The sequence below is a fragment of the Piliocolobus tephrosceles genome, chromosome 5 (genome assembly GCF_002776525.5).
Source record: "Piliocolobus tephrosceles isolate RC106 chromosome 5, ASM277652v3, whole genome shotgun sequence".
Classification (NCBI taxonomy): domain Eukaryota; kingdom Metazoa; phylum Chordata; class Mammalia; order Primates; family Cercopithecidae; genus Piliocolobus; species Piliocolobus tephrosceles.
The window spans coordinates 42,471,859-42,491,915 of record NC_045438.1 but is presented as its reverse complement, the minus strand read 5'-3'; the positions used below and the strand labels follow the sequence as shown (position 1 = coordinate 42,491,915).

Sequence of the window (20,057 nt, the reverse complement as noted above, 5' to 3'; positions counted from 1 at the left end):
AATAAAATAAAATAAAATAAAATAAAATAAAATAAAATAAAATAAAATGAATTTCACCAATGACAGTGTTTGGTCAAAATCTTTGAAACTTTTTGTTTCCCAGAAAACTAAGCTGATAAAGCAGCTACAGTATCTCTACGCATATCACTGTAAAATAGACATTATTCTTTATAGTCATTCTATGTTGTTCAAGTTCACTGCATGCATCCAAAACGATTCTTCTCGTAAAACTAGAATTCGGATGCTTTCCCTGACACCCCACCCCAGAACATATCTGAATACAAGATGTCATGACTCTACTATTTTATGTTTATAAAACATTTTGGAGAAAGTTAGAGATTAATCTAACTGTTGTAACCACCACATCTGGCATTGAGTTCATTCTGATACATTTTATAACTTATTTTTTTTAATAAATTATCCCTTTGGAGGTGAATTGTCCATATGGCTCTCCTTGCATCACCTTTCTGCATTTCATTTCTAATACGTGTGGTTGATGAGGTAGAAAGAAGATGAGTTCAAATCTAATGTTTAATTACAGCTTAGTAGACTAAGTATGACACTGATTATATTTTTATTTTATCTATGTTCTTTTTGGTGCCAATTAACATCATTATTTAAAAGCTCCTGGGTTTTGTTTTCGTATTTATCCACCTAAGAAGCAAAATTTTTGGTTCAAAATAACCCTAGAATATGTAGAGAACTTATTTGAATTTGCTTAGTATAGTAAGACTAAGGATATAAAATACAGTAATAATTGATCAAATATATGTATTATTGATTAGTGGAAGTTATTAGAAAATCTGGGGAACACTGAGTAGATAGATACTTGGGCAGATTCTGCTTTCAGAGCCATTTTCTGCTCCTGATCCTCTCTTTAGCATTTTCTCCACTCTGACACTCCATTCAGCCTTGAAAATTCTCCTTCCCCAACCCCTGCACCCTTTTATTTCCCTCTTGAGAGTAAAATAGAAGCAAGAATATAGAGGCAAGATACGTATAATTAATTGGATGAAGAGTGATTGTGAATCACTAAATAAAGGTAAAAATGAATCTCTTGTCTATATATTTTTTTGAACTACTACTGAGTCCTTCCCAATAGAAAATGGGTGAGATAAAGAGATAAATTTGGAAACATTTGCATGTATGTTTTTAATTTCAGGTGAAACTACTAGGCCATGGACAGCCACTTAACTGGATTTCTTTGGAGCAAAATGGTATTATGGTAGAACTGCCACAGCTAACCATTCATCAGATGCCATGTAAATGGGGCTGGGCTCTAGCACTAACTAATGTGATCTAAAGTGCAGCAGAGTGGCTGATGCTGCAAATTATGTCTAAGACTAGGAACTATCGGGTGTCTATAATTGTAGCACACGGAGAAGGCAAATGTAAAATTGGATAAGAAAATTATTTTGGCAATTCAGCTCTTTCCCTTTTTCCCACTAAATTTTTTCTTAAATTACCCATGTAACCATTTTAACTCTCCAGTGCACTTTGCCATTAAAGTCTCTTCACATTGATTTGTTTCCATGTGTGACTCAGAGGTGTGAATTTTTTCACGTTAGAGTAGCAAGGAATTGGTGGTATTATGGACTGAACTGAAAATTTTATGTTGAAACCATATCCCCCAACATGACTATATAGTTATGTATCACTTAACGATGGGGATATTTTCTGGGAAATGCATTGCTAGTCAATTTTTTTTTTTTTTTTTATGCCAACATCATAGAGTATATTTACAAAATCCTAGATGGCATAGCCTACTACACACCTAATGTGTATGGTATAGGCTATTGCTCCTAGGCTACAGACATATACAGCATGTCACTGAATACTGTAGGCAATAGTAACACAGTGGTATTTGTGTATCTAAACATACGGAAACATAGAAAAGGTACAGTAAATATACTGTAAAATAAATGGTGCACCTATACAGGGCACTTACTGTGAATGGAGTTTACAGGACTGGAAGTTGCTCTGGGTGAGTGAGTGAGTGAATGGCGAGTGAATGTGAAGGCCTAGGACATTATTGAACACTACCAGACTTTATAAATACTGTATGCTTAGGCTACGCTACATTTATAAAAAATGTTTTTCTTTCTTCGATTACAAATTAACATAAGCTTACTGTAACTTTACAAAGTTTTTAATTTTTAAAACCTTTTTGGCTCTTTTGTAATAACTTAGCTTAAAACATAAACTCATTGTGCAAATGTACAAAAATATTTTCTTTCTTTATATTCTTATTCTATAAGCTTTTTTCTATTTTTAAAGTTTTTAAATTTTTACTTTTACAGAAACACACACATTAGCCTAGGCCTACATGGGATCAGGATCATCAGTGTCACTGTCTTCCATCTCCACATCTTGTCCTGCTTAGAAGGTTTTCAGGGGCGATAATACCCATGGAGCTGTCGTCTCCTATAACAATGCCTTCTTCTGAAAACCTTCCTGAAGGACCCGCCTTATGCTGTTTCACATTTTTTTTTTTTTTTAAAGTAGAAGTACACTCTAAAATAATGACAAAACGTATAGCATAGCAATACATAAACCAGTAACCTAGCTGTTTATTATCAAGTATTATATACCTTACATCCTTTTATGTGCTAGATTTTTATACGACTGGCAGCACAGGTTTGTTTACACCAGCATCACCATAAACAATGTGATTAACGTGTTGTGCTACCTTATGATGACTATGATGTCACTAGGTGATAGGAATTTTTAGCTCCATTATAATCTTATGGCACCACCAATATATATGCAGTCCATTATTGACTGAAGAGTTATGTGGTACATGGCTATATTTTGAAATAGGGCCTTTAAAGAGTAACTAAGGTTAAGTGAGGTCATAAGGCAGGGCCCTCAAGCCAATAGGACTGATGTCCTTATAAGAAGGGGAAGACACACCAGGGATACAAGTGCACAGAGGAAAGGCCGTATAAAGACAGTGGGAAGGTGCCATCTGCAAGTCAAGGAGAGAAGTCTTTGAAGAAACCAAATCTGCTGATACCTTGGACTTTCAGCCTCCAGAACTGTGAGAAAATAAATTTCTGTTGTTGAACCTGAGTAGAGGTTGTGTTTTCTATTCCCATTTGCTGCAATGTATGTTTACCAAAGACTGTTTGAGTTTGTGACTGTAGTGGGTCAAATAGTGTTCTCCAATAATTTATGTCCACCTGGAACCTCAGAATGTATTCTCACTTGGAAATCATGTCTTTGCAGATGTAATAGGTAAGTATTGAGATAAGCTCATATTGGATATGGGTAGGTTCTAAATCCAATGACAGTATCCTTATAAATGACAGAAAAGGACACAGAGACAGAAAAAGGCCATGTGACGAGGCAGAGATTGGAGAGGGAGCATGGCCCTGCTGACACCTTGATTTTGGATTTCTGGCCACCAGAAATGTGAGAGAATAAATTTCTCGTTTTAAGCCACTTACGGAGTGGTAATTTGTTACAGCAGCTCTAGGAAACTAATAGTTACCAAATAGATTGATTATGCCAGGTGAACTTTTTATGATGATTTTAAGAGCCAATGACGCAAGTGTGAAGAGTTGTAGTTTCCGTGAAAGCCAAGTTAAATACTTTGGAAAGACTAGATAAAAGTTTGTTGACTTTAAAAATTAAAAAAAAAAAAAAAAAAAAAAAAAAAGCTATTGGTTAAGTGTGTGCAAAACTGTTCTAAAAGATTGGGGGAAAATATAGTAAAAATCTTCAAGAATTCTGCATCTCTGGTTCACACCTATGACACCTATGACATTACATGTAGTTTGTACAAGAAAGATAATTAGACTGCAAGCTCCAGTTTGTAATCCCAGCTACTTGAGAGGCTGAGGTGGGAGGATCCTTGAGGCCAGGAATTTAGAAAGACAATTAGAGAACATCTATCAGCAGACATATATGGGAAAGCAGCTATGCTGTACTACACTATGTCACCAACAGCCCAACTGAGTAGACCTACACTAAACAGTTAGAAAAAACCTGGATCCTATAGCAAATAAGTGATAAATGTAGAACATTTAAAGTTAAAATGTCTATATATGTATTTTTTATGACATCCTGATTTACATAACTTTTTAGATTAACTAAACAACTAAAGGTTTCTGATGAGAGGGCTCCTGCTATACTGTTAGAAAACAGATATGTACTGTCTAAGACCAATTAACTTTATTTTTATATTTATTCATTTTTTTGAGACAGAGTCTCACTCTGTCGCCCAGGCTGGAGTGCAGTGGCATGATCTCAGCTCACTGCAACCTCTGCCTCCCAGGTTCAAATGATTCTCCTGCCTCGGCCTCCCAAGTAGCTTTACATACATGTGGTTTTTACCTTGTCGTCTCTTCCACTGCCACAATTATACAGATGCGTATGATTCCAGGAGATAATTTTCAGCTGATCAAATTTGTATCTTACAAGGCCACACCTGTTTAGTCTCAAATTTTCCCTGGATGAAATCCTGGGTTAATTTTATTGGAAGAGATGCGTGCCCATTACACACACATTCCCTAATTTCCCAAAATGCTATTTTTCGTTTACCCTATTAAAAATGAGAATATCATATTTTGTCAAATTTTGAAAAGAAGCATTTTCCCTCCTCTCCACCTCCACTTTTTTTTTTTTTTTTTTTTCCAGATACGGTCTCACTCTGTCACCCAGGCTAGAGTGCAGTGGTGCAATCATAGCCCACTGCAGCCTTGACTTACTGGGCTCAAGTGATTCTCTCACCTCATCCCTGCAAGTAGCTGGGACTCTGGGCACATGCCACCGTGCCTGACTAATTTTTTTGTAGAGAGAGGATTTTACCGTGTTGCCCAGGCTGGACCATTATCTTTTTTTTTTTTTTTTTTTTTTTTTAATTTTTCAATATTTTGCTCGTTTTTTTTTTTTTTTTTTTTAATTACAGCATTTGAAGAAGAGAATCTAATTCCACACAAAATGGAAGACTCTAAAATGTATCCATTAAACTGCTAAAAAATAAATAGAGTGGTGAGAATACCACATAAGCCCAATTTAGATTCTCAGTGCTGTCACCTGTGATTACAATTATACAGACTGTTCCAAGCTTATAGCTGGAGCTCCTGGAAGCTGTTTTATACTCTGATGCAAGGACAAAAAAAAAACAACACAACTCAGGAAGGAATTAAGTCCTGAATTATTGGTTTCATCACATCCACCCTCTCTACCCCAAAACAGCACAAAAGAAACAGTGACCACACCCTGTAGATCTTTTTGTGTAAAAGAGGTAATGAAGAACTGGGATGGGAACAAGTCATGAAGATGTCTTAAAAAGGTCCCTTTCAGGTAAGTTTGTACACACCATCATGCAACGAGCCTCTCATCAATTATGGTTAGGAAACCAGGTTCAATTCTCAGGAAATCCCAATTTCATTCATTTACTCAATATGAATTTACAAGGTGCCTATATATTATCAGCTTCCACTTGCAGCCATTTCTAGATAAAAAAGAAACCTGGCATCTCTACAGGGGCCACCAAGTTCCCCAAATCTACCACTGAAAGGACCTTTTTGGAACTGGGTTTCTTCTGTACCTCTGAAAGGGTAACACCTTAAAGCTGAATCATCTTTAACCTGGAGGTCCAACATGACATTTAGCAATACTTGCAACCCATACATTAAAGTATACACTATATTCTGAAGGCAGCTATGCTGCAAAATGATTTAAACAATTCTACAGCATTCATTTATGCTTGAAATTCCAGTCCTAGACCAAGTTTGTGGCCACCAGCATAGATGTTCTTGCCACCCAGGGGAGCTGACAGTGTCAGTTTGATACCTGGCTTTAGGCTTTGAGTGTATCCTAAACCTATCAGGCTGGAGTTGTTCACTTTAGTGGAGAAGTGGGCTTTAGGGTCGATCTGATACTTGGCTGCTATTCCGAAGTGAGTGTTACTGTTTCCTGCTGTCCCAGAGAAACTGACAGCAATCTCCAACTTCTTGCTCACCTTCTGGTAATTGGACCTGCCAAACTGTCCTGTCATTCACATTAGTGTGAAGCTAGAATTCAGTATTGTGGCCAACCGCAAAGTTGCTCTGGGTCACTCAGGACTTTGTGGTCTCAAAATTCACCTGGTAGCCGTCCAGCCAACCCTCATAACCCAGCACTTAGAGCGCCTCGGACTGAAGGCCAGCAACGTCCAAATCCACGTCGCAGCCCAGGTTAATGTCCTCCCGCTTGTATCCTGTCTTGATTTTAGCATTTCCCCCCAGTGTTAGGGGAGAAGGATGAATGGAGGGTCAGCTTCAGTCCACATGTTAACTGATCTCCCATAGTAATCTCGGTGCCTAGAGTGTTGTCAGTGTTCCATTTCCTTGTAAATGTCAGGCCATATTCGCTCTATCTATACGTGGTTTCCAGACTGCCTGTCACTTTGGTGGTCTAAGTGTTGGCTGAGCCTGAGCTTGTAAATTCCAATCCATTCTCAGATTTTGTTTTCAAATCAGGTTTTATTAAGCCAAACCCATATCCCTTGGTGAAGACATGCTTGGCAGATTTGCCAAGATTAGCATATGTGAGTAGCACAGCCATCTTCTGCTCAGAGACAATGCCAGTGGGCTCAGAGGTCTATGTTGAGGGCTATGGCTCTGCTACCTATTTTTAAAAACATTCTAAACACAAACTCCCTAGCAGTCAGCTCCAGGCCTAGCTGGCCTTAGAAGAGACGTCATTAATTTATTTTCTACCTTCTACTGTTCAGCTACATGTTATGTTGGAGGAACATAAAACAATGTTACTGAAAATGTATGTCAACATACTAATGATACATAATGATTTATTTACTTTTGCCCTAATTACCCTTCTAAATGAAGAATTACAAATGTATTACTAGAGACAATGAATTATTTCTTTTCCAGAAAGTAAAGCTATTTGCTTTTTACTAAATGAACAAGTTAACAACAACAAAAAAGCACCAAGTACACGACCAATTAAAATGAAACTTAAACTAGCATGCTCTCTCTTCCGAAATAATAACAAAAATGCTATGGGATAAGTAAATTAATAGCTGAAAAATATTAACTCAACAAAACAATATTTTACTAAAATAGTTTATTGCAGTAAGATTTTCACTGTATTCAAAATCAATACAAAGTAAGTTTTTAAAATTATAGAAGTACATACAAAGGATTAAAACTATGTAATTAGGTGAGTAAACAGCATCAACACAATTTTAGCCTCTAAATCAATATGTAACTTTCTAAGGCTTGCTAATAAAACCTTAAAAAATATAGTGGAGAAATAGCAAAGGAAAAATAGTTCATCATAGTTGTTGAAATTTACTACTTCCATAAGAATAAAAAAGTCCTCCATCAAGGTATATTTGAGACAAATAATTTATTATTTTGAAGGGTAGCTAGAGAAAAGTCAGATTCACTTCTGTTTACAGCAGTCTAGGGAACATTATAATTAAATAGCATATTTTCCCCAACTTCACACATCCTAGACCTACGTCTCCAACAGATTTTTTCCTCAGTATTAATATGGCAAAGTACACTGAATTTCAAATTCATATATATATATGTATATAAAATATCTACATTGATTTTTAGTCAGTTTGGAACGAATGTCCATGTGTAACAAATCATTAACAATTCTGATATTTGCACATGTGTACATGTATGTGCCCACAAAAACTGGTCTGTTGATGAATCTAAAAAAATATATTAAGATGCCAAATAAATTGATTTCATTATGAAATGAAGACTTTTATTAAGAATATATTTTATCAGACATTTTGATAACAAACTGTTACTCTAAGTATAGGTGATTTACCCAGTGTATTTCAAAAAGTAAACGAATCCCCACTGTAGTTTTTCTTGAAGGAAAAATCATTTCTCCAGTTGCTGAGGGGTACTAAAAGCTTCATACACATTAGCAGCAAAGTCTTTCACTTGCTCCATTGTCAACAGATCCTAGCAAAGATAATGTAACATTATAGTTTGCAAAAAGTATACAATATTTGAATTAATTTCTGCAATCAAGCGATGAATTCAGTTCTAAGTTTTGTGGTAAAGGCCAAGAGGCAAACCATTTAAGAAAATGAGTAGTTTTTCTTGTAATAAATTCTAGAAGATAGTTATTATTTAGGTTCTTATATGAGGGATGATGGTATCATAAGTGTTCAAGTGTGACTTTGAGGGATAAAAACCCCAAATAGTATTCAAATGAATTTTTGTGTATGTCAAGTGCTAGATAACTATCTGTTGAATAAATAACCATAGGAGTAAAGGTACTTTTGCTGGAAGCTGACATAACATGGTTAAGGGCATATTACTTTCTAGAACATCTAACATACGGTATGAATATAGGTAGCAAGTGCATATTTTACATATACACACATACATGAACCACATACACACTATAGTGTAAGGGTTCTTAACACCCCAAGAGATTTGCGAATGTAAAGATAAGAAAAAACTACATCTTCATTTTTATTAACTTCTAACCAAACTCTGGTATCTCTTTCAATTATGAATGTAGGCAACAAACTGTGATGATATTAGCAGGTTGTATGACTTTGTCTTCAATAGAAATCACAGGCATTTTCATGTCATATGACAGTTGTGGAAGTTATGAGAACTCTCATTATATCTTGGTATTTAATGCATGAATAAAGAAGCAATACTGCTATATCATAAACTTAATTTTAAAAGAAATTTTGAAAACTATATATAATTGGTTTCCTTAATTATGTATTTTACTGTAAGCACTTATACATATTGTTCTGAGAAGGGGTCCATAGGCTTCACCAGCCTGTGAAAGGGTCCATGACAGAAAAGGTTGAGAGCCTCTGAAATGTGAAGGCAACCTGGCCCTAGTGATCTCTGTATCGGAAAATCCAAGTGAGGTTTAGCTATGTCCTAATCTCAATCAATTCATGGTTAAATTATCTCGTCAGAGAATTTGATGTTATTTAGTTTCAAGTATTCAGTCTAGGTGTTCAATGAACCAGGTTTAGATCAATGTTTCTCAAACCAGAATTTACAGACATGCTTCAGGGGCCCAAGAATTTGAGGGGAAATTTTGTGTTTTGATTTCTGTGAAAATGTAAAGAAAACTCAAGCATGCTCTTGATTATTAAGAAGATAAAACATATAACCTACTATTGTTCCTGATTTTAGGGCATGTTTATATTTATGCTCTTATTGGCTTTAAGTAACATTACTTTAACTGTCTTGTGCTAATGAGAAAAGAACAGAGGCAGAAAAATCTTTCAAATGAAGGCCAAATCATGTAAAACACATGATACAAATGAAGCTTTCAGAATAGTTACAGTAGATAAAAAAATAATAGTAAGTCAGCTTTAGAAAATGCAGGCTGAATGCTCAACAGCATGAATAGTAGCAGACAGGTCCACATTCACTTTGGCACAACAAATGATTAACAGTAGCCATCAGCCATATTATAGAACAATCTGCTTGTTTTTCATAATTTAGATTATACTTGATAATAAAAGTGCTTTGGTTTAGAGTTATGAAAAAACTCTAATCTTAAGGACCTTATCGAGTTTTTAATTTATACACTAAAAATGATTTAAACACTGGAGGACTGTGGTATATCTGGGTACACTGTATGTGAGGTGTATGGACAAGTCTGAGAAACACTACCATTGTAGTGCAAAAGCAGCCATGAACAACACATAAACCAATGGGCATGCTGTCACCCAACAAAACTTACAAAAGCTGGTGCTTGGCTGGATTTGGCTCACAGGTCATAGTTAGCTTATATCAGCTTTATACTAAAGACTTCAATCTGTTCAAATACTGTTATCCTGATGCAGCTTCCAGGATGTTTTGAGTAGTCTGAGATAAAAATTATGTATCACAGGGTTGGTTCACATTATAAAAGCTCTTTCCTCATATTAATCTGAAAGCAATCTGAAATAATTTATTTCCTGCTTATGTTATCTGAAAGCTATTTGAAAATAATTTGAAAAAATACCTCTCTCGATTGTTTTCTGATTCTCCCTACCTTTACCAACTACCATCCTATTATCTTCTACCATAGGGGTCAGCAAAGTACAGTCTGTGGGCCAAATCCACTGCTGCCTGTTTTTGTATATAAAGTTTTGTTGAAATAGCCACACTCTTTTGTTCATATATGTTTCTGACTGCTTTCACACTGCTAGAGCAGATATGAATAGTTTCTGTAGAGAATGTATGTTGCATAAAGTATGTACTATCTGGCCCTGTACAGTTTGCCAACCCCTGGTTGGCATTCCCATAATAGGCATTCCCTAATAGGCATTCCCATAATAGGCTCTCCTACACACCACTGTAGTTGAAGTAATAGCAGTAATTTGAAAGGATTAATTTTATGTAAATTAACATTCTAATCAAGGCAAAGAGAGTCTTTACAAAAAGATAAGTGGAAATAGTAGAGCATACGTTAAGAAGACCACTTGGTATTTTAATTCATAAATTATAGTCTAAAAAATTAAACTATAATTGTTATAGCCTTGTCAATCAATGGTCTAGTATATACATTTAATATACATCCAGTTACACTAAAAAACTTTACTAAACATTAGTATCAATGGTGTTTTTACTATACTGAAACATTTGTTTTTATTATCAATTATATCAATTTTAATTAAAGTGTACTGCATAAAATTTAAGCATTAAGGCTGATGATGCTTTATGCTTGGTTGTCATTTCCACTCATCTGTCAAAATGAACAGCCTACTGGCCAAGCCAGGGACTTCTACAGAAGAGGACAAAGGTAAAGGTAAGGTTTAAATGCCCCAATTTATGATCTTTTTCTCATATTGATATAGATGTGAAGCTTAAAATTCAGTAAAATGAGATCAGTCTTATTCACTGTTTCTTCTGCAATATGAGTGTCCAGCTCTTATGGGTGAGAAAGAGAACAGAAGACTGAAGAGTACACTGCGGGAAAATGTGCATGTGAAGGACAGGCTGATGACACCACAGTGAAAGGAGGAAACAAACTCTTAGTCTCAGTGCTCTCCACATTCTCAAGAGTAAAAAGTCTACAGAGAGGATACACTAAATTATCTGAGACAAGTTACACTAAGACGACGTCAGCTTTATTCTTAGGCCACAGGGTCTCTTCTCATTGTACACTACTGAAGCAGTTTGCAATTGGTATTGCAAACAATTTTTTAACTTATAACACAGTTTTCAAGTTTGCACATGACTTAGAAATTCAAAGTTATTTTGTTTATAATATCTGTCTGACTCAATGAATTACTGAATTACTCAATGCATTCCAAATGGAAATGAAGAAAGAAGATGGAGTTATAGGTAGTCTGATAAAACATTTAAATGACCCACTGTTTATGGAACTTTTAGTGAGCATATTTTTGATGCACTATTAACAGTTACATTTTATTAATCACTAAAATGACTTACTTCTCCAAAAATTTTTTTAGTTTTCCTCAAAATGTGTAGAATGGGATCCTCGATCTGCCTCAAGGCTCAATCTTCTTATTAGCACAACTTAATGCAAAACATTCATGCTATATAAATTCAACTGACCACTATAATACACCTGATCTAAAATGTAGTCCCACAGTGTTGGACGACAACACGGAGAAAGATACTCCAAACTTACACATTTGCTATGATCCATTATTACTCTCATGGGACACTCTACCACACTCTACATGTAGTTCCAAGTTCTGTGTTTTTTTGAAAAAACATCTCAGCAGAGAATTTAAGTTTATCTTAGACACACATGACCACCACCATGAATACAATTTGCTTTTAATAACACTCCCAAGCTTTCTCCTTACCTGAACAAAATGACTAGGCGTTTCACTGCAAACTGAATGGATCTGTCCGTTTACTATTGGAATTATCTTAGCTAAAGGCAGGCTGACACTGGAAAGACTGAAAAATCATCACAGTTATGATTATTTTCTGAAATGACCTCATAGGACTTTAACATCTTAATTATAAAAGTAATACATAGCCATTGAAGAGTATTTTTGGAAATCTATTAAAAAGTAAAAAAACCCCACAATTCTATAGCTTAGAAAGAACAACTCTAATTGACATCATGACCAATTTCTTCTGGCTTTTTTTTTTTACACGTCTTTGTTTTGTTGTGTCTACCAAAAACCTCTAACCTCCTAGGCAGACTGTTTTTGCATTTTTATTGTTATGAGTATTTTCCATCTTATTAAAAGTTCTGAAGTGTTTGATTGTTTTTTAATGACTATACAGTAATCTGTCCTCTAGCTGTGACAATTTATATCATGAGCTCCCTAGAGTTGGGCATTTCAGTTTTTGCCTAAATTTTCTTAATCTAAATAACTTTTTGTATAAACATGAAATCACTGGGTCAAAGGGTATGACTGTATCTGCTCCATTATGCCTTCTTTCAACATCCAACATTATCCTTTTCTTTACTCTTTCTACATCTGATAGGTGAAAATGGTATCTTATAGGTTAAGTATGCATTTCTGTTAATTACTAACAATGTTGGGTATTTCCCCCCTACTCCAGTGAACCACACCATTATCTATCAGGCTCTAGAAGCAGAAAATATGGGCATTATCCCTGGCACTTCTTTCTCTTGTCTATATCCAATCAGATATTCTAAAGATTTCTCAAAAGAAATCTTTTAATGATCTTAAAATCTTTTGAAAATCCTTTTCACTTCTTTCTCTTGCCTATATCCAAATAAAGAAGTGCCAAGAATTCTTCCCATTGCCAAATAGATTCCAAGCTGAGCATTATCTCTTGCCTGGACTACAGCAACAACTTTTTAACTTGTTAGAGCACAACATTTGTTGGATGCATAAATGAATACATGTATGTATCACTGTAGGTATGTGATATAATGACTTAAACAACAAGACTCATTTTTGTGTTGGGCTTGTATATTTAGTCTTATTAAATATGATATCTCATACATTTCAACCAAGGGCTGCACTAGAAATTTCCTGTTAAATATCATGCAAGTGCCGAAGCTAGGGTGTACAACCAGTGTGCTATGCTGAGATTTGAGGCAATGCTTAAAAAAGAATAAAGGATGTGGGAAGATTTATGTATTCCTGAGGGAAGCAGGCATTATTTTTTTTCATGATACCTTTGTAGCATTTCTCAAAATCTATCATGATTTTGATTACTTGATTGCTCTGTCTCCCCCTATCATGGAAGCTGCATGAGGTTACATACCAGGTCTATCTTATGCACTGTATTGTCCCAACACATAGTAAAGGGTCTTGTGTACAGCAGACATCCAATACATACTTGTTGAATTGATTAATAAGTCTTCATTCATCCACTGCTGTGTCTTGCCCCAATCCCTGTTCCCCCAATTTCTTCTCCACAAACAGTCAAAGAAATCACACAATGTAAATTCCATTACATCACTTTCCTGCTCAAAACTCTCCAGCGGCCTTCCCGTGTTCTCAGATGACAGCCATATCTGTATGTGCTGTGTTTTCCAGCTTTGTCTGATACCACTCTTTTTCTAGTTCTATGTGTTCAGCTACCACGCCAGCCTCTTTACAGGTCTTAAAGCGTACTTAGGTGGCTTCAAAGTCTTTGCCGTGTGGCTTCTGCCCAGAATGTCAACTGCCCCACTGCTGTCTAGGGTCATATTTAATCGTTTCCAATCTTAGTTCTCAGTTCAAATTATTTCCTCAGGAAAACTGCTTGACTGTCCACTTTTGTTTAAATTTTTCTATTATATATTCAGTGTTCTTCTCCTTTATAACACTTCTCATAGTTTATACAATTATATTTACTATTTCCCCAACTAGACTGTAAGATCCATGGGAACAGAAACCTAATACAGTGCCTGATTCATAGCATGTGTTCAATACATCTTAGATTAACAAATTGGCCATTTCCATCTGCTCTTTTGTGAATTATCTGTGCCTTTGATGCACATTTTCTAAGAAAGAAAATTTGTCTTTCCTTAGGTGTTTGCTCCCTTAATTGATGTGCAAAAGTTCTGCATATAACGTCATTACACTCATGTATTTTATATATATATGTGTAATAGATATACACACACACAGAGCAAACATTTCCTCCTATATATTATTTGCATTTAATATTGATGAAAAGCTTATAAAAGCTTGTTTGATCTATAAGTTTTAAAAATTACACAGTCAAACCTATCCTTATTTTATATAAAGTTCTTTACTTTCATTCTTAGAAATACCTTCTCCGTCTTGAGGTCACATAAAGATTCACCTGTTTTCGATCAGTTCATTTGATTTTACTTAGTATAAAGGTTTAAACCTCCTGAATTTTATTAGTCATTGTAAAATGACGAATTGTTATTTGTCTTACCAACGTATATTTTGCCCACAATCATTACTAACATCCTACATATTTTAGGGCTACTTCTGGATTTTATATTCTATTCCACTGACTTACCTATTATTTTATGAGTAACATTAATAATTATACCTTATATTATATATTATACAGGAAAAGCATATTCATTGCTCTTCTTTTCCAGTAATTGCTTAAACATTCTCACTCCATTATTCCTCCAGATTACCTTTATTATCATTTGTCAGGTTTAAGATGAAAAAAATCAACCATCCTCTAATCTCCAATAGAATTTTGATAATATTTTGATTATATTTATAGATTAATTTTGGAAGGCTAATTTTACACTTTTTAGTTGATTCTCTTGGGTTTCTAAGTATAAAGTCTGTCACCTTCATGTAACAATAGCATTTTCTTCTCCCTTTTCAAAGTTGATATCATTTTTAAAGATAGCATGAGTTTAACTTAGAAAACCAACAGTCAACTAACAGTTTATTAAAATGGTAAGAACACTCAGTAAATTGTCTATTTTCCTTCTTTTTTCACTATCCAACAGTAAAAGTTACCTATTTTCAAGAAATAAGTATAGAAAAAAATCAGTTGCTTTCCTTAATTGGATCTCAACATTGGTCTTCTCCTAGCCTTACTCCATTAGATAGAATAATAGAATGACGCTGAATAATCTGTCAATAGTGACCATCTTTATACTGTTTTTGAACTTAATGGAAATCATTCTAGTTTTACTATTAAGTATATTAGCTTTTGATTTCAAATACTCTTTTTTACTTTTTACTTTTAAGAGACAGGGTCTTGTTCTGTCACTCAGATTGGAGTACAGTGGCATGATCATAGCTCACTGTGGCCTTGAACTCCGGGGCTCAAGCAATCCTCTTGATGGTTTTTAAAATTTTTGTAGAGACAGGGGTCTTGCTATGTTCCACAGGCTGGTCTTGAACTCCTAGCCTCAAGCAATCTTCCTGCCTTGGCCTCCAAAAGCATCGGGATTACAGATGTGAGCTATCACACCTGACTCAAATATTATTTTATTACATAAAAATGTATTTTTTATTTCTAGTAAGAGGTTTTATTCATAATAAATGTTGTTTTATTGAATGTCTTTTCAGTGACACTGAAGATAATGTTTTTTATCTTATTAGCTTATTAATGTTATGGATTACCAAAACAGCTTTTCTAGTTTTAACCCTCCTTACATTCTTAAACCGTAATTAATCATAGTGTTGGAGAATAATTAAAAATTTGGAGAAAAATTAAAAATCTATCTCAGATAGACATTATTGAACACCTGGCTTTACCACTTGACCTGAAGTTATTTAATTTTTCTGTGTCTTAGTCTCCTCACCTGGAAAATGAAGAATACTAGCACGTATTTCCTAGGAGTATTGTAAGAATTCAATGAGATACGTTCTGAAAAATACCTATCATCAAACTAGCACATGGAAAAAGTATTAGCTGCCATTATTATTGTAATATACCTCTGGATTTCATTTGCACTTTTGACTTTTAAATATCCATATTATATGCATATGTAATACATATAATACATATATGTTGCATATTTTTATATACATACATATAAAAACATCAAAGCTTTTATTAGTTTACTTCATTTTTCAGTTGATTCTCTTCAGAGGTCTGGCTTATTAATCATAATACACATAAATAATGTACTTTGTGTCTTTGCCAATAGTTAAAAACCTTACTTCTGTCTTTTTTTTGGCGGGGCGTTCTACCAGGCTGAAGTGCAGCAGCACCATCACGACTCATTGCAGCCTTGACTTCCCGGGCTCAGGTGATTCTCCCACTTCAGCCTTCCAGTTAGCTGGGACCACAGGCATGTGCCACACGCCCAGCTAATTTTTATATTTTTTGTAGAGATAGGGTCTCTCCCTATGTTTCCCAGGCTGGTCTTGAACTTCTGGGCTAGTGCAATCCGCCCGTCTCAGCCTCCCAAGGTGCCGGGATTACAGGCCTTAGCCATTTGTTTTTTCTTTGCTTACTATGATGGCTAGACTTTCACAACATATTAAACAATGATGGCAATAGGCTTGATGGAAATGTTTCTAGCGTTCAATCATGGAGCATGAAGTTGATTATTGAAATGAAATAGAAAAACTTATATAGAAAATATCTACTGAGTGCCTTGTATGAGTAAAGAGATACGAAATGGCACAAGATAGTCTTTGACTTTTGAGAGGAGGCTTAAAATGTAATTGAGGAATAAAACTCCAATTCAAGGTAGCACATGTAGGTTGTATATGAAAGTGTAGATAATGAATTCTATAGTTCAGAAAACAAACACTATCATGGCTGATGTGGTTGCAGTATAATTTTTACAATTCTTCAGTGTACAAAATCACGTATGTGCTAATGTTAAAATAACTATTATAATTATGTATCACCACTTGCGAAATAACGAATATCTTGCTATATACAGGTTATAGTGAAATTTTATTAATTGGAGCACCTTGATTTATACAGTATATAGGACTGGTCTTGAGTCGAAATTTATTTTTGTATAACTTAAACATTTTTTTAAGACTTTAGATTGATATTTAAATTACTTCAGAAAACAAACTTTATGTCGGTAAGCATTCCAAATGCTTAATGTCAACGTCAAATTAATCTTTTCTGTACAATAAAGAAGGGTCTCAGAGAATCGGGTAAATAACTTCTGGCCCTATGCATTTAAGAATTAAATTGGATATTGCACATACATATTGCCTATCAATTACTGTGTCCCCAATTAAAAAAAAAAAAAATTTAAAGCTACTTCAAAGGATGTGTCTCAAATTTTAATGAATGAGTTTACAGTCAGTCCACATTAATTTAGTACCCGTTATATTCTGAGTTTGATATAAAAAACGGCAAAATAGAAATCCTTAAAGAGTGTAAATTCTAATATGAGACCAAAGATACTTGTGTTGGGATAATAAAGAAAAAAACCATAAGATACCTTCTGGCATACAGAAGTCCATGATTTAGTAATAGTTATGATTAAAATCACTAACAATTGCACTAACTAAATGTTCCTAATTCTATAATAAGGACTGGAATGAATATATTTAAGTATTTGTAGAACTATAGGAGCTAACTCATCAAACGAGAATCTACACCAACAATGCCCGGTTATTATAAGGACCAAAGTATTGAATTATGCAGACCAAAATGGCCTGCAGTAATGGAATAACATTAGAGAATGCATTAAAATTAAAATACATTGTGAGTTTTGTATTCTAAAGAGTTAAAAAAAAACAATAATTGGAATTCAACTTATAGAAAGGTAATTTCACAGCTTAAGTACTTCAATATAGAGGCAAAGTTTTTGGAAGACTGCAAGTTTTAATACTGAAACCAAGAAGGAGCTTCTGCTAGTGAAGAAGTTGTTGGTTTAACAGAGTTTAATTTGTTAAAAAATGAGGCACTCGAATTTACTAGGTTTGTTGTTATCTGGAACAAAAAGACAGGCAAAGCACCATTTAGAGCATTCATTAGTATAACATTTTTATACATCATCTTACCTATTCATAGAGTTACCATGTTGCAGGTCCTGTTCAGTAGGTCGAAAGAACTCAGCCATATTGTCAAGAAGTCTACTAAAACCTCGGTTTAAACAGGTATTCAAAACTGTACTAAAATCTGGGCTATACAAAATAGAAGTACAAGTTACTTTTTAGATTCTGAATGGAAGAAGAAAACAAATTCAATAATAATGTGGTTACCTTTGAAAGCCACCAACGTTTTTAGTCATAATCTAATACTGTAAAAATATATCAAGGAGTCAACCTTTAAAAAGTAAGTATTTAAAAATGAGCTTATTTAGCACAACATAATGAGAATATTCATCCACTTCCGTTTTTTGATACGAGTCAGCACTTTGTACAATGAATTTTTTTTTTAAATATCAATACGAGTACTACTAATTTTGAGGAAACTCTTAAATTTCCTTATAGTCATAGATTGGTTGGCTTTACATCCTCTAGAATGATATTTCAGTGAGACAGAAAATATTATTATCATGTACAGATGAGGAACTGATACTTGAGGGAAGATGAAACTTGACTAAAGGCATGTGATAAGTAAATTGGGGAGCTTGAATATGAGACCAGGGCTTTTTGATCTTAATTATATGCTCTTAGTTCCTCACAAAACTCTTTAATATAAAGAATAATATACAAAGATGCTATGAAAGCTAGAAAATAGGGGGGTGGACCAAGATGGCCGAATAGGAACAGCTCCAGTCTCCAACTCCCAGCGTGAGCGACACAGAAGACCGGTGATTTCTGCATTTTCAACTGAGGTACTGGGGTCATCTCACTAGGGAGTGCCAATCAGTGCTGGTCAGCTGCTGCAGCCCGATCTGCCAGAGCTGAAGCAGGGCGAGGCATCGCCTCACCTGGGAAGTGCAAGGGGGAAGGGAATCCCTTTCCCTAGCCAGGGGAACTGAGACACACACCTGGAAAATCGGGTGACTCCCACCCTAATACTGCGCTTTAAGCAAACGGGCACACCAGGAGAATATATCCCACACCTGGCTGGGAGGGTCCCACGCCCACGGAGCCTCCCTCATTGCTAACACAGCAGTCTGCGATCTAACTGCAAGGCAGCAGCGAGGCTGGGGGAGGGGCGCCCGCCATTGCTGAGGCTTAAGTAGGTAAACAAAGCTGCTGGGAAGCTCGAACTGGGTGGAGCTCACAGCAGCTCAAGGAAACCTGCCTGTCTCTGTAGACTCCACCTCTGGGGACAGGGCACAGCAAACAACAACAACAAAAAAGCAGCAGAACCTCTGCAGACGCAAACGACTCTGTCTGACAGCTTTGAAGAGATCAGTGGATCTCCCAGCACGGAGGTTGAGATCTGAGAAGACACAGACTGCCTGCTCAAGTGGGTCCCTGACCCCTGAGTAGCCTAACTGGGAGACATCCCCCACTAGGGGCAGTCTGACACCCCACACCTCACAGGGTGGAGTACACCCCTGAGAGGAAGCTTCCAAAGTAAGAATCAGACAGGTACACTCGCTGTTCAGCAATATTCTATCTTCTGCAACCTCTGCTGCTGATACCCAGGCAAACAGGGTCTGGAGTGGACCTCAAGCAATCTCCAATAGACCTACAGCTGAGGGTCCTGACTGTCAGAAGGAAAACTATCAAACAGGAAGGACACCTATACCAAAACCCCATCAGTACGTCACCATCATCAAAGACCAGAGACAGATAAAACCACAAAGATGGGGAAAAAGCAGGTCAGAAAAGCTGGAAATTCAAAAAATAAGAGCGCATCTCCCCCTGCAAAGGAGCGCAGCCCATCGCCAGCAACGGACCAAAGCTGGTCAGAGAATGACTTTGACGAGATGAGAGAAGAAGGCTTCAGTCCATCAAACTTCTCAGAGCTAAAGGAGGAATTACGTACCCAGCGCAAAGAAACTAAAAATCTTGAAAAAAGAGTGGAAGAATTGACAGCTAGACTAATTAATGCAGAGACGGTCATAAGCGAAATGACAGAGATGAAAACCATGACACGAGAAATACATGACAAATGCACAAGCTTCAGTAACCAACTTGATCAACTGGAAGAAAGAGTATCAGCGATTGAGGATCAAATGAATGAAATGAAGTGAGAAGAGAAACCAAAAGAAAAAAGAAGAAAAAGAAATGAACAAAGCCTGCAAGAAGTATGGGATTATGTAAAAAGACCAAATCTACGTCTGATTGGGGTGCCTGAAAGTGAGGGGGAAAATGGAACCAAGTTGGAAAA

The 20,057-nt window shown here is 35.7% G+C and overlaps 2 protein-coding genes and 1 pseudogene across 4 annotated transcripts in view; 1 reads left to right on the top strand and 2 right to left on the bottom strand.

Moving 5' to 3' along the window:
• FUCA2 (alpha-L-fucosidase 2) overlaps positions 1-1,533 on the top strand; it is a 16,710-nt gene extending 15,177 nt beyond the window's left edge. Inside the window, exon 7 of the mRNA XM_023183760.3 lies at positions 1,163-1,533. Coding sequence (XP_023039528.2) covers positions 1,163-1,303 — 141 coding nt within the window. The 3' untranslated portion in view covers positions 1,304-1,533. The remainder of the gene's footprint in view (positions 1-1,162) is intronic.
• Positions 1,534-5,389: 3,856 nt separating this feature from the next.
• On the bottom strand, positions 5,390-6,850 carry LOC111520746 (annotated as a pseudogene).
• Positions 6,851-7,057: 207 nt separating this feature from the next.
• PEX3 (peroxisomal biogenesis factor 3) overlaps positions 7,058-20,057 on the bottom strand; it is a 44,662-nt gene continuing 31,662 nt past the window's right edge. For 2 of the 3 annotated variants that reach the window (XM_023183767.1, XM_023183768.1), the window contains 3 exons: positions 17,825-17,947; positions 11,783-11,879; positions 7,706-7,937 (listed from right to left, as the gene is read on the bottom strand). In XM_023183767.1, the coding sequence (XP_023039535.1) occupies positions 7,854-7,937; positions 11,783-11,879; positions 17,825-17,947 (304 nt within the window). In that variant the 3' untranslated portion in view covers positions 7,706-7,853. Of the gene's footprint in view, positions 7,938-11,782; positions 11,880-17,824; positions 17,948-20,057 lie in introns of all 3 variants that reach the window. The other variant, XM_023183766.2, reaches the window with a different exon arrangement.